Source organism: Gymnoscopelus braueri (assembly GCF_963280865.1).
Source record: "Gymnoscopelus braueri genome assembly, chromosome: 1".
Classification (NCBI taxonomy): domain Eukaryota; kingdom Metazoa; phylum Chordata; class Actinopteri; order Myctophiformes; family Myctophidae; genus Gymnoscopelus; species Gymnoscopelus braueri.
In genome coordinates this window covers 56,176,802-56,192,425 of record NC_137603.1, presented here as the reverse complement: position 1 = coordinate 56,192,425, position 15,624 = coordinate 56,176,802, and the positions used below count along the sequence as shown (strand labels likewise).

The 15,624-nt window shown below is 42.0% G+C and overlaps 1 protein-coding gene across 3 annotated transcripts in view; it reads left to right on the top strand.

Annotated features, from left to right (window-relative positions):
• ulk3 (unc-51 like kinase 3) overlaps positions 1 to 14,027 on the top strand; it is a 42,536-nt gene extending 28,509 nt beyond the window's left edge. For 2 of the 3 annotated variants that reach the window (XM_080425671.1, XM_080425673.1), the window contains 3 exons: positions 4,634 to 4,681; positions 5,242 to 5,305; positions 10,574 to 14,027. In XM_080425671.1, coding sequence (XP_080281797.1) covers positions 4,634 to 4,681; positions 5,242 to 5,305; positions 10,574 to 10,590 — 129 coding nt within the window. In that variant the 3' untranslated portion in view covers positions 10,591 to 14,027. Of the gene's footprint in view, positions 1 to 4,633; positions 4,682 to 5,241; positions 5,306 to 10,573 lie in introns of those variants that run through there. The other variant, XM_080425672.1, reaches the window with a different exon arrangement.
• The last annotated feature ends 1,597 nt before the right edge of the window (positions 14,028 to 15,624 follow it).

The window sequence follows — 15,624 nt, the reverse complement described above, 5'->3', positions numbered from 1 at the left end:
TTGTGGAAAAATGGCTTTAATCTCAGTTTCTGTTGCTTTTTTGCAAAAACAAGCCACGTTCAACTGGCCACAACTATGCAACGGATTACCGCGACTGGACAATTTTTTCCCTCCGGTTCTACAAGACCCCCGTGCATGTAATGAGGCGATCGCCGTTAGGACGGCGATCGTGGAATATATTCCATGATTTTTCAAAGGTTTGTAAAAACACTTGAAAATCGCTGCCAGTGGCGTGGCAAACAATGTTTTATTTCGTGGCAGTCAAGGGGCTAAGTAAAGTGTTACCCATGAACTTGATCCTCCAGCCCTGTTTGGTTTTGTATAGTATAGCACATACATGGGAAACTGGCGGCCCGGGGGCCACATGCGGCCCCCACCTTCACTTAATGCGGCCCGCAGGACAGGTTAATATCGGAATACTGATATATTATTGATTTCAGCTGTTACAATTCCAAACATGACCCGCTTTAATTACTACTACTATATTAGTAGTAGCTTAATGACTAGTATTAAAATTCTATTGTATTTTTTATGTCCAATGTATTTGTATTTAAGTTCATAAAGTTAACATAAGTATAACTAAATGCATTTGAAATTCAATAAAAATGTTACTTTTCAGGATTCCAATTCAAAAATAGCAAAAATAGCAGATCTACAAGCTCAAAACGCTTCGTAGCGCGACGCCTTTTGAGCTTGTAGATCTGCTATTTTTGCCATTTTTGTGTGACAGAAAATTCAACAGTATATTCAATGTGGCCCTCTGGAGTGAGTGTGGAAATATAGTGACCCTCTCCATCATCAAAGTTGCCCACCCCTAGTATAGCACATTCTGTGAGGTGCATTTCAAACTCCCGGGAGCTTCAGAGAGGGGGAAACAAAAACATTCCAAACATACAGAAAGTTGAACAAATCGTTTTTCAAAACAGTGCTAAAGAGTACAATCGTTGCTGTCAGGCAGAAACCTCTTCTCTCCATATTCTAACTTTTTATGTTTATCTACTCGATCATACCACAGCGTCACACAAAAGTATCAAAAGTAGCAGATTCACAAGCTCGAAACGCGGCGCAAAGTGACACGTTTTGAGCTTTGCTGTTTTGGCATTTGAATCCCTAAAAGTTACAGCTAGAGGTTTTTCCACCAGACAGAGACGATATTACAAATGGTGGCAAAAAAAAAATCTGTGCCGTTTCTCTGTGCAAACGAAGGCATTTGTTACACATTGTTTTAGCCGGAAACCCAGCCAACAACAGACAACAGAATTTCAACAACAAACCCCAGAGAGGGCTGGGATGTGTGTGTGTGTGTGTGTGTGTGTGTGTGTGTGTGTGTGTGTGTGTGTGTGTGTGTGTGTGTGTGTGTGTGTGTGTGTGTGTGTGTGTGTGTGTGTGTGTGTGTGTGTGTGTGTGTGTGTGTGTGTGTGTGTGTGTGTGTGTGTGTGTGTGTGTTGGGGGGGGGGGGAGTGGGCCCCCTTAGACCTCCCTATTTGAAGTTTTATGGGAGCCTGGCTTAAGTAAATTCAGATGCGGCTGTAATAATTTAGCACAGTGCTTGGGGGAGAAAGGGGGGGGGGGGGGTTCTGAAGATGGAAAGCGTGTGTGAGAAGCCCAGAGAGAGAGAGAGAGAGTCGGTCGACACATGCCGCTGGGGAAGGGCCTCCCTGTGTGTGTGTTTGAGATGTATACTGTAAAGTACGGAGTTTCAGCCGCCCCTCATGCCCCAGAGCCGTAATTCCCACTCAGCAGCCAGGCTTAGCCTGCAGAGGCCACAGCACAGCCTTGATCTAGCTGGTAGGTTAATACGCTTTCATCACGGACAGGACAGACATATAATCTCAGGAATCATGGTGTCTTAATAACATTTTTTAGGACCTGTACTGCATGTACTGTACTGTATGTGGGGTGGTCCCCCCCCCCAGTCCTTGAACCATTGGGATATACAGTACAGTTTCTTTAACCCATTAAGACTGTGAACGCATCTGTGTGTCATTTTTAGATTTCTTTGGTGTGCAAATCTTTGAATACATATACTTTTAAAGCGAACATTTGTAACTCAAATCTTTGCTTCTGGGGGTCCCTGGAACAACATATTTTGAGATGGGGGTCCGCGGCCAAATACATATCATTTTGGGGGTCCTTGACATGAAAAAGTTTGAGAACCACTGATGTAGCAACATAGGTTTTTTTTTAAACTGCTGAAATTTAGAAGACATATTTTGTAGAATCCCAGAAGCAAAGATTTGAGTTACAAATGTTTTAAAATATATAATTCAAAGATTTGCACACATTTTCAAAATTTAGCAGAACAATAGCAGATATACAACGCGCTATGAGCTTGTATATCTGCTATTTTTTAATAGCCAAAGGAATCTAAAAATGACACACAGATGCGTTCACAGTCTTAAAGGGTTAACCATATGACACTGCGTATTAATGAACAATTTATGTCAATGTAATGTAAATACACCAAACTTAGCAATGATGCTAATTTTCATCCGCAGTCCCCACAAAAAAAACGAGCAACAATAGAGTACACATTACATTACACGACGAAAACAGAGCTACAAAAACAGAGGTACATATGGGGCGTTAATGGTGATAATGGGCAAGCATTCGGTGATAATAGCAGATCTACAAGCTCACACAATGTGCCACGATACAACGTGTTGTGAGCTTTGTAGCCTACATTGTCTGTCTGTTTTCTGCAAAAGTGATTTTGTGGGGGAAAAAGGAGGGGGCCGAGTTCAGATCCCTGGGGGGACCCTGTTCAATGAAGTATATGTGTTTTTAAATGGCTACGTTTGTTCAAAACTGTTTCCACATTACTAGCTAGAGAGCATGTGCTTCTTTGCCTCTATATCAGGGGTCTTCAAAGTTTTTCAGCCCAAGGACCCCTCAGCTGAGAGAAATATGAAGCAAGCATATTTCATAGACTATTTTGACAGCATTATCATTATGTTGGGTTCATGTTAATGTTTATTTTCAGACAGTTAACCACTTAAACCCCCTTAAAACTTGTACTTGGTTTTCTCTTTTTTTCCCTCTACACCAAACCTCTTTGCCAAAAATAGACGATCTACAAGCTCTTGTGAGCTTGTAGATCTGCTATTTTCGGCTAATGTTCCCCTCAAAATAGGGATGCTAGGGTTGAAGTGGATAATGTTTATTTTTTTTTATCTATCACACAAAGATTTGTCCCCCCTTGTAGTAGCTTTGAGGACCCCCTAGGGGTCACAGACCCCCTGTTGAAGACCCCTGCTCTATATGCTAATCATCATTACTGAATGCAAAAGCAGCCATGTTGCTTAGAGTCACCAGTTTACCAGACTGGTTATACTAATGGTTATGTAATGTAATTGGATAAACTATTAACTGTGGGTCTCTTGTTATTATCTGGTTACTACTGGTTATAGTAAATCGTCTCTGTCAGGCTGAAACCTCTACTACCATCTACTGTATATTCAAAATGATTGTGCTTTTTTGTACATTAAAGGAGTAGTTCACCCAAAAAAGTACTTATTTTCTATCAATTACACACCCCACGAAGCCTTGTTTTTGTCGCATTATTAACCCATTTAGACCTGAGGCCGATTCTAAAAACGCCTTCTAAATCTGGAAAAAAAACTGTATGTTGCTATATACTGTACATAGCAACAACAACCCCAAAAGGGGTTCCTGTCTTGAAAGCTATAGTTACAAATAGGGTTTCCCGCCCTACTAAGCCAATAATTAGATGACCGGCAGAGTCTCCATTGAGTCTCCTATTGACTGATGACCTGATCATCAAATTATTGGCTTAGTAATGCGACAAAAACAAAACAATCTCCATGAATTCAAGGCTTCATGGAGTGTGTAATTGATAGAAAATAAGCAATTTTTGGGGTAAACTACTCCTTTAACGCCTTACTTGATCATACTACAGCGTCACACAAAAGCGTCAAAAGTAGCAGATCTACAAGCTCGAAACACGGCGCGAAGCGACGCGTTTCGAGCTTGTAGATCTGCTACTTTTGAATTTGAATCCTGAAAACTAACAGCTTTTGGACATGTGAGGTTTCCACCCGACAGAGACGATATGAGAGGGGAAGGCGTGATAATACAAATTCCATTCAAGGAGCTTCATTGGCATCACAAGCAAAAAGGGGTTCTTCAGGCCAAGCCCATAGGACTGTTCCCACGTCAATGCTGAACTTCACAGGACCTCTAGACGTTAGAAAGACCTTGCATAAGGAGCTTATAGGGCTAATGTATATTTTAAATAATTTGTGAAAACACCCTCTGTTAGGTTTTTTTGCTGTTATTTAACCACTTAAACCCTATTTACTTAGCTGACCGGTTTCCCAAGGGCTCCATACTACTTCTAGGCCGACTTCTGTTTTCGCTCTACACTAAATTATCTCTGCCGAAAACAGCCGATCTACAAGGTCACAAAGCATCGCGCTTTGCGGCTCGTTCTGAGCTTGTAGATTGTGCTGTTTTTGGTTGAATGTTAGCTCCAGAATAGGGATGCTATTGCTAGAGTTAAAGTGATCAAATTATTTATTTATTATTCTCTTTCTCATTCTTATTTATTTTATTTTGTAGCGATGCAGGCATATTATGCATTAACTTAACACATGGCATTCCTTTCCCCCAGATTAAAAGCCTTATGACCAGGGCTGAATACCTCAAAGAACAGATCAAGGTAAGAGTTTGTTACAAAAAATCCCAACAGGTTTATAATTATCTGTTATTATCCCATTTAATCCGGGAACGCATCTGTGTCACTTTAGATTTCTTTCGCTATGAAAAAATTGCAGATATACAAGCTCATAGCGCGGCACTCGGTGCTACGCTATGAGCTTGTATATCTGCTATTTTTTAAAAGAAAAATCGTGAAAATGTGTGCAAATCTTATATATATATATATAAATTTTTAACTCAAATCTTTGTTTCTGCAAGGGGGTCCCTGGAACAAAATATTTTGAGGTGGGGGGGCCCGCAGCCAAATACATAACATTTTGGGTGGTCCTTGACATGAGAAAGTTTGAGAACCACTGATATTATAGCAACATACGTAAACCCCCAGAATCAAAGATTTGAGTAAAAAAATGTCGCTTTAAAAAAACTAAGATTTTCACAATTTTTCAAAAATCTGCTAATGGCTATAGCTAAAAAAAAATAATGACACAGTATATTACGTTCCCGGAATGAATGGGTTAATGTTTGCTGAATTTTTATTTCAATTGTCTGTTTGTTTTTCAGATGCAGGAGACTCAGAAGGATGTGTCACTAGCAAGAGAACCACTGTCAGAATCTGTCAGAAGCTGTAAGTGTCTACGTTGTTGTACTCTTAAGCATTGGTTCTCAAAGTGGGGTCCGGGCACTCCCAGGGGTCCTTTTGGGGGTCCTCCAGCAAAAGTAGTTAAAGGAGAATACCGGACAAATTAAGTGTTGTCTTTGATGTCTCGTTACTCACCGACCGACGTGAAAAGTGGCGTTCTTTTTTTCCATCGATTCCCCTGTCGTCATTTTTTAAACCCCCTCCGTTGTCAGAATGGGAGCGCGTGGGTTAGGGAGATTCGTCTATTATAACCGAGGCAAAGTTGTTTTTCTCTCTACTGCTAGTCATTGTGGAGTCTCATGATAGTCAAACATGCGTTGAAATTTCCTGCGAGGCCACCGTTAATGGCGAACGAGTTAACACTGGTTGCTTGTTTCCAGTAGTAGAGAGAAAAACAGAGAAAAAACAACAAGAGAAAAACAACTTTGCCTCGGTTATAATAGACGAATCTCCCTAACCCACGCGCTCCCATTCTGACAACGGAGGGGGTTTAAAAAATGACGACAGGGGAATCGATGGAAAAAAAGAACGCCACTTTTCACGTCGGTCGGTGAGTAACGAAACATCAAAGACAACACTTAATTTGTCCGGTATTCTCCTTTAACATACAGTAGCGTCACAATCATTTTAACCACTTTATCCATTTATACATGTATGTTTGTGTTTGCTGTAAAACAAATATACATATAGCAGATCTGCAAGCTCACATAATCTCACTAATAAGCTGCTATTTTTGAAAATGTTTAATATTTCCAAAATATCTCAAATGTTTTATAATTTATTTATTATAATTTTTTGCATAAATCTTCTCTTCTGGGGGTCACCTGGCACAAAACCCATTCAGATGGGGGTCCTCGGCCAATTACATACATAAGTGTAACATTTAACCATTATTTTATACTTTAAAAAAATAGCAGATATACAAGCTCATAGCGAATCATGAACATTTCTGCAAAAATAAACGTTGCTTTAAAAAAATATATACATTCAAAGAGAATGTATATATTTTTTAAAGCAACATTTTTTTTGTCAAATATTTGCTTCTGTGGGGGTCCCTGGAACAAAATATTTTGAGATGGGGGTCCGCAGCCAAATATATATCAATTCCTTCCGGTTCCTTGACATGAAAAAGTTTGAGAACCACAGCTCTAAAGTGTGTGTGTGTGTGCATGCATGTGTGCGTGCAGTACATTATGTACTGAGGTGTGTGTGTGTGTGTGTGTGTGTGTGTGTGTGTGTGTGTGTGTGTGTGTGTGTGTGTGTGTGTGTGTGTGTGTGTGTGTGTGTGTGTGTGTGTGTGTGTGTGTGTGTGTGTGTGTGTGTGTGTGTGTGTGTGTGTGTGTGTGTGTGTGTGTGTGTGTGTGTGTGTGTGTGTGTATTAGAGCGATACATCATCCCACTTTCTGACAGCCCTGCAGCCACCCTGATCAATGACTATATTAGAGGGTTTAAATGGAGGTCTTTTTCCACTAGTAAAACATGAGTGTTTCTCTCTGGGCGTACAGGGGGGTGGGGGGTTGGGGGGGCGTACTGTCCCCCCCCATGGGAGCGTCTGGCTCTTTGATTTCACCCCAGTGCAGCCGGGGGCCAACGCCGTCCTCTGGCCTCTTGTAAAACCTGCCTTGTGAAAGAGAGACTCGCTTCTAACCAAGAACACTCATCCTCACACACACACACACACACACACACACACACACACACACACACACACACACACACACACACACTCTCTCTCACGCACACACACACCACATGTAACACAATCCCACTCTCTCAACCCACACGCCATATAATCCTCCCCCTGCATGTTAATTTTGTTAAAATATTATTTAACATTCATTTCCCGTGTGTGTGTACGTGCTTGCGCGCGCGTGTGTGTTTGTTTGCTTGCGTGTGTCTGTGCGCGTGCGTCCACTTCCACTATACGTGCACACGGCCTGATTTTGAAAAAAGCTCAGCTACTGGATAGATGGATAGTAGCGATGTCTGAAGCCAGACAATATCCTGTGTCTTCTGTCAGGAATTCCTGAGGAATTATGGATGAAAAAAAAAAATGAGGGGGAGGAAGAGGAAGGGAGGTGGGGGGGTGTCAGAGAGAATGTGGAGGAGGCTCCAGTTTCATGCAGAACGTGGCTTCTTCTTCCTGGTCTCTGGTGTTATTTTAACACACCCACACGGCCAAGCCGTGTCACGCTGGCAGGAGGCCAGCGAGCAGCTGTCTGTCTGTGTGCCGGAGGGTCACAGCAACGCCCAGCACTGTCTGGTGACCTTAAAGTACACCAGACAGACATAAACTTCCACCAAGTCTAGCTGGGAAAAACTAATCCTGCTAAGCACTGTCACTGTTTGACAGTATTAGGTGTTTATAATCTGACGCGGCACAAACAGCCTACAAAACAAATGATGTTCATTTATTTACAGAATGGTTTAGTTTAGAGTTGGAGGAGCTCCTCATCATGAGAGACTTCTCTTCAGCCTTATTTAAAAAAAAAATACATATATCAATGTTTTTGAATATAGCTGAGCTACATAGCTGAATGGTTAGAGAGCCCCCGCCTGGGAAGCCAAAGGTCCCAGGTTCGAGGCCTTAAACAAACAGACATACATACAAAATAAACAGGTACAGTGAAAAGAATATGATGTCAAAATGTAAATTTTCTTATAACATTAACAATGTGTAGTGTGTTACAAAATCAAAAAATCCAAAATAGGACCAACATTTTTAGCTTGCGGCCCTTGGACTTTTGGTATTTTGCTGAGTGGCCCCTGAGCCATCTTAAGTTGAGTAGCCCTGCCCTAACTGCTCCCCGAGCGCGTCACACAAACAGCTGATCACTGCTCCTGTAGGGTGGGTAAAATGTAGAGGACAAAATTCACTTATGGGCAAATATACAGTGACAAAAAACACCCCAAGGAGTGGGGACCAAATTATTATTATTTTTATTATCATTATTATCACGTTGCAGTGTGAGCTTGTAGATGGACTGTTTTAAAATGTCTTTCTTTATTTCTTTCTATTTTTTTCCTATAATGACATGCCCAAAATAGGGACACCAGGGTTCAAGTGGTTAAGTTGTGGGAGCAGACTGGTTCACCAGTGGTTTAAGAAGTACTCACGTTTTTTTACTTAAGTAAAAGTATCAATACTACAATGCAGAAATACTCTGTTACAAGAACAAGTCTGGTATTCAGAATTCACTTCAGTAAAAGTACAAAAGTATTGGTGTCAAAATGTACTTAAAGTACCAAAAGTTAAAGTACTCATTATGCAGAAATCTTCCATTTCATGTTTTCAAAATGTATACAATCATTTGAAAATAGCCGATCTACAAGCTCACAACGCGTCGCAATGCGACACGTTGTGAGCTGAAGTCTATATAGAGCACGGAAGTCTGACGTAATTTACACATCCTAGGTTTGTCTACCTGGTTCGCGGTTTTCCACCCCCATTCTGAATCCCCATAGACGTATTTAATATCGCGTCAAATAAGAACTGTGTTCCAAAAATAAACAAATGACCCCGGCGGTTTTACTCTTATGGATATGAAGCATCAACTGATGGTGAGAAAACGATAATGTTACTTCCGCCGAATTAGTAAAATTTTCGCCAGAAACAGACTGTATCAAATATAAGTGACTGACTATCATAAACGATACAGAACCTCCTCCCTGACAATATCGCCGAGACAGTTTGTTTATTTTTGGACCACAATTCTTATATGAGACGATTCTATGATGACCCAATGTTATTCTCCATCGCGAAATTACTTTACGAACCTGGGGATGAACGAGTGACGTCAGGACTTCTGTACTCTATAGGGCTGAAGTGGTTAATGTATGTTTCATAATAATATTTGAAATCTACAAAGTGACCAGTAACTAAAGTTGTCCAATAATTGTAATGGAGTAAAAAGTACAATATTTGTCTCTGAGATGTAGTGGAGTAGAAGTAAAAGTAGTGGAGTAGAAGTAAAAGTATTGAAAATTGGAGTTAAAAAAATCCTCAAAATTGTACCCAAGTACAGAACTTGAGTAAATGTACTTAGTTTACTTTCCACCACTGTGGTTGCGCTGCCTTGCTCAAGGACTTATTTTTTTGGACAGGACATATGCGTTGTGTGATGAGCGCGTTGGATGTCTTGGCGACGGAGCCTGTGGTCTTTTGGTCACAGCGTGGTCTCTCTGAAGTACATGACCGCCCCGCTGATCAGCATGTGCATGTGACATGCACTTCATAGAGCCCGCTGGGTCATGTGACACACTGGGATAGTTGTATAATCCTCCCGCGTAGAGAGATATGCCCTAGTTTACTCTTTAATACCGCCTTGCAGCTATCAGAGAAAGCATCACCTGCATCAAGTGGTGTAAAGTAACTAAGTACATTTACTCAAGTACTGTACTTAAGTACAATTTTGTGGTATTTTGCACTTTACTGGAGTGTTTCCAATTTTCCGTATTTTTACTTCTACTCCACTACATCTCAGAGGCAAATGTTGTACTTTTACTCCACTACAATTATTTGAAAACTTTAGTTAATAGTTATTATATAAAACATACATTAACCACATTAAGCCTAATATACATTTCGACCATTTGAAAATAGCCGATCTACAAGCTCACAATGCGTATTGTGAGCTTGTAGATCTGCCATTTTCTAAAGATTTTTATATATTTTATACATTTGAAAACTTGTGAAATGGGACATTCTGCATAATGAGTACTTTCTACTTTTGGTACTTTAAGTACATTTTGATACCAATACTTTTGTTCTTTTACTCAAGTAAATTGTGAATTCCGGACTTTCACTTGTAACAGAGTATTTCTACATTGCAGTATTGATACTTTTACTTAAGTAAAAAAAATGTAGTACTTTTTCCACCTCTGCCTGCATCACCACAGTGTCATCTTCACATCTAACCAGGAGATTTTGGTCTGGAAAATAAGTGTGTGATTTCTAAGCACTTAAACTCTTATATACTTTGTTGACTGGCGTCCCGCCGGGGGTCTATTTGGCATCCTCATTTTCTCCCTCTACACCAAATCTCTTGGCGGGAGAACAAGCTCACAACATGACGTGTTGTTGCGAGCTGCTATTTTCGCGGGAATGTTTGCCTATTATTTTTTGCAGAGTGTTCACCTATCATGACATGCCCAGAAAATATGGGACGCTAGGGTTCATGCGGTTGAAGCGAGCACACAAACAAACTTGTGGAATTAACTTAACACACATCTCTTCTCTCTCTCTCTCCTCAGCGTGCTGTTTGCAGTGAGACCACCGCGTCCGCAGTGGTGAAACAGAGAGGTGCATTCATGGTGCAGCGGGACCACCTGTCTGTCTTCAGGTTGGTGGAGATGGAGCTCGTCCACACGGGCAAACCACCGCAACCAACCAGCCACCTCCACCCAGTGCCACTCTCTCTCTCTCTCTCTCTCCCACCACGACCACCACAGCTTGATCAGCTGATCATCCGATCAACAAACACAGTATACACCCAGAGCCCATATAAGGAGAGTGGCGTCACCTCCGTTCACTTCATCGGGGCCAGGTCTTCTACACAGAGCCTTCTATTGGCGAATGGTGACAAAGCCCTGAACCCGAAGTTTACGGAATGCATTGGAGTCTATGAGCGTTTTTCACTATTTTGAGTTTACATGAACCACGTGACCGACGCTGTTTTCTGCCCCCTAGTTGACTTACTCTCCAAATAGAAGGCTCTGAGTACTACTAGAACAAATCTAACTAGATTTGGGCTGATCCAGTTTGCCTGTTCTTCCCAGACACTGTAAACAAATAGTGGAAATGGCTGTTGAATTGCAGAGCCGCCTACCACCAGCCAAGTTTGATCCATGGATACACGGTAGCACTTAGCTGTTCCAAAATCTCTGTAAACCACGGCCCTCCTGGGGCTTATTGCTTTAGTCTATATGAGGTCAAAATATATTGATCCCAAAAAAGGGAAAGAGACACTGTAGTGATGTACTTACTGCCTTGCATTCATGTCCACCTATACCAATCTGGTGAAGTAGCTCAACCACTGTAAAAAAAAATATATATCTGAGTATTGGGTATTGAAGCTTGTACTTGAAATCAAGTAGGTGCTGTGTTGTTAAGATTAGCGGTTCTCAACGTGAGGTCCAGGGACCCTCTGGGTTCACTTGAGGGGGTTCCAAATGGACCCTTTACAGGTCTGCAACTCTTGAGAGTGTACAAATTATTTGGTTCCATTTGTACGCTCTCAAGAGTTATGGAGGTGGTCCTTGAAATTAAAAAAGGTTTGAGAACCACTGATTAAGATCTATCATGGTGATCTTCATAACTTGTGTGAGGCAATGCGGGGGGTTCTTGCTACAAAGACACACACACGCGCGGCCTCTCGTTCATAGGGCAACATGCACTCTCTGTTCTGGAATGACTCATGAACTGTCACATATACACAAACTTTCTCTCTCTCTTCCTCTCCCTCATCTCTGTGTCCCTTCTTACTCTGCTCTTCCCCCCGTTGCCTTTGCTGTGGGTTCGACCACAGCTCACCACGCTGTGTCCCACTGATGGGGCGCTCTCCACCACTATGAGGGGAAAACTGGAGAGGTGCGGCTTCGGCCCTATTTACTCTAGACTCGCATTTTCTTAGGTTTGGCACCGGCTGCAGATTTGAGGCGTAGAGCCAGTAGTAGTAGTAGTAGTAGTAGTAGCGGCAAGCGGCAATGCCGAACCCCAAGCTCTTCAATAACGCTTCTGTGAAATGTTACAAGCCTGAGCCAGTCTATTGGCAATCATCGCTGTGTTTTATTAAGTTTAACCACTTTTTCACCCTGGAGTCGCTGATATGGGTGTAAGGCAAAAAAAACACAGTTTCAATTTAAACATGTCTGATCATTCTGGAGTTCCTTTGAAAAATAGCCGACCTACAAGCTCACAACATTTCGTCTGATGGGTTGTGAGCTTGTATACTTGGCTATTTTCTTTTTTTTAATAGGGCTTAAGTGGTTAACACAACTGTAGCAAAATAACTGGGAAGGGTGTAAGAGAGGAGAGAAGTATACTGTAGATCTGTCTGTTGGTCTTTTTTTGTTTTGTTTCTCTATGGCTGTGACTTTTTATGAACTATAGTATTTATTAAATGAGAAAATGGAGCCAAAAATAAAATCACAATGTCCACTTGCTCTGTGGCCCGTAATCTGTTTGAGTTTGTGGATAATAAAGTGAGACAGTTCCCTCAGCCGGCGAATGAAAAGCAGACGCTCGACTCTTGTCAGGAACTTATGGAAAGATTTATGTGTCCCAGTATGGGAGCTCTTCCACTGGTGCCTCGCCAACATCATCATTTGGAAGGCCATTCCGGAGAAACAGCTGGCTCATCTCCATAAGAGAAGGGGTGGGAATGTGAAAAAAGAAAAAACTTAGAGAGGGGGAAACTGAGGACGTTTTATACTGGAGGATGTAACCGGCGGGGTTCCTTCGCAGGTCTGGAAAGTTTGGAAAAGCCTGGAGAATGAATCCCACCATTTCCAGGTGTTCAAAATTAAAATGGGACTTTTTGTGCATTTAAAAAAAAACGGGCCAGGAAATGTATGGAGAAAATCAGGAACATGTATGATGAGTACTCATTTTACAGTATGGCTGGCGTTTCACATTTTAACGGTTGTGAAGAATAATGTTGTGATAAGAGTGTGATCCTTGCATTATAGCCTTAAAAGGCTAAACAAAAAGAGTCTGGTGCCTTGTTGTATGTCCACCAATCTGGGAACCCATCGGCAAAAAAAAAAGGGGGAAATTTGTTTTTTTCTCCTTTGAATTTGCGGAGCTCGGAATCTGTTCTTGAGAGATTATCTGTCCACAGAAATGAATGGGTGTGCTGCTGCTGTGTCCAAAACAACAACAAAGGGGAAGAATTACACACCTGATATTCCTTTACCTTGCTGATACTCATAGAAAGATTTTGGATATAGCTAATGGGCAGCAGGCAGAAGGATTTTTGCGTCAGTAATATTGATGTAAATCCTTCTGCCATCTGCCTGCTTTGCCCCATGGTCGCCTTTGATCACACTGGAACATCTTGTAGCCAGGAGAAACTTTGCTGGAAGCGTTTGCCCCGTCTACGTCGGCCCCCCACAAAATGCTTATAGTAGATCAGCTCACTAATGCAACCCAGAGAGGGAAGAAGACTGCCAGCCAGAGATCCAGAATCTCCAGCATCTTAAGGAGGGGGGGAAAAAGTGAAAACCACACTGCCTGCCTAGCCCCCACCATCCTCCCGTATCCCTCGCCCAGAGCCAACGGCATTGCTAATTGGTCTCCATTTCACTGCAACTCCATCAAGACCACTTGTTGCCCTTTCTCCCATCGCTGTGCCTCTCTCTCTCTGTGTATTTCTATCTCTTAGAGTGCTGATACCATCAGCGAGAGAGATCTCGAGAGAGAGACTACTTACAGTAGGATCTCTATCTTTCTGCCTCTCAACAGTGTTTAATCGATAGAGAAAAAAAGTCATTTTGGGGGTGAACTATCCCTTTACTCGCCCCATGGTGCCTTGAATTCATGGAGGTTTTGTTTTTGTCGCATTCCTAAGCCAATAATTTGCCAATAATTTGGCGGAGTCTCAAAGAGTCTCCATTGAGTCTGCAGGTCGTCAAATTATTTGCTTAGGAATGCGACAAAAACAAAAAATATCTATGAATTCAAGGCTTCATGGGGTGTGTAATTGATAGAAAAAGTTAAGTTTAAGTTATTATTCACTTTCAACCTGTGACATTTTTCCAAAAATGTTTCCAAAATAGCAGATCTACAAGCTCAGCTCAGCGCTCACTGCATGAGCTTATGGTTAATGGGATCATGGCAGTGGTGTAGTCATAGCAGTAGTAGTACTGAGACCAGAGTGGGGTTCATGCACTAACTAAGCCAAAAGAAACTGGGTGCCCTTGACTAAGAAAATTCTTCCACCGACAACCCCGAATACGGGTGCACACACACATCAACAACAATTCACTGTGAGTAGACGCGGCAATGGGGTGAATGGAACATTGTACTGGGATGGGAGACAAAACGAGACTCTAAATCCCTGCGTCACTCTCTCTCTCTCTCTCTCTCTCTGGGGGGGGGGGGGGGGGGGGGGGGACAAATGGGGGCAGGGGGTTTGTCTCAGAGAAACGTTGAATAAAGATAATTTAGAAAATGGGCCCTAGCACAGTACTGCCTCTGTAACAGTCCTCTCTCTCTCTCTCCCTCCCTCCCCTCCTCTCTCTCCACTCCGCTATTCACCCAAGGCTGTTCTGCTTATGTTTGTTTTGATTTTGTTCCCAGAAGCTGGGTGGGGGATTTGGGGAGGGAGTGGAGTGGGGTGGAGGTGGGGGTGGCTGTGTTGGGAGAACTTTTTAAGAGATGCATGGCAATGGTTGGTTAGAGCTGCACTGATTTGTTTTTTTTATGAATAAAATGTAATTTTGTCCAATCTGTATGGTAGAGCTGTATGGTTCTCAAACTTTTTAATGTCAAGGACCCCCAAAATGATATGTATTTGCCCCCCCCACCCACCCACACCCCCATCTCAAAAATATTTTGTGCCAGGGATTTTAGAAAAATAGCAGATCTACAAGCTCATAGCGCGGCACTGCTATGAGCTTGTATATCGGCTATAAGTATAAAATATGCTTAAAGTGGTTAAAATGATTGCAACGCTGTATTAACACATTTTGCTGGGGACCCCCTGGTACCCCCCAAGGACCCCACTTGTGGTAGAGTATGTTAATACAATATAACTTATACAATTGGGGTGGTTGTATTTGGTCTCCCTGCTCTTCTATTGAGACATTTAGATCGGGTCAAAGGTCATGTCTCACCTCGACACAGGATCTGACACGAATTTTGACCTGCTGGTCAAGATTCAATTTATCCCCTGAGCAAGCAGGCAGGATCCGTTAGCTCAATGGTACAAAAAAATATGTCAGCACTTGCACAGGAAACCGGGTTCAAATCCAGGGTAGAAGAGGAAAGTTACATTTTCGTTTAGGGTCCAAATATGATCCAAATAGAAGGCACGCAGAGGGAGCAAGAGGCTGGTGTTTCTCAACCAGTAGCTCAGGACACCGAAAATGGGTCATCATGAGATGTTCTGACTGGGAGCCGCTTTAACAACAGAGGAATGAAGTGAATTAACACATCAAATTCGGCTGCCATTGTTAAACTAGCAGACGCAGGTATTAAAAAACAAATGTCGGCTCAGAATGCATTGTTTTAACATAATTCTTTACACCTGTCTTGTCTTGTTATGTGGCTGTCTATATCATCATTAAAAACACTTGCATCA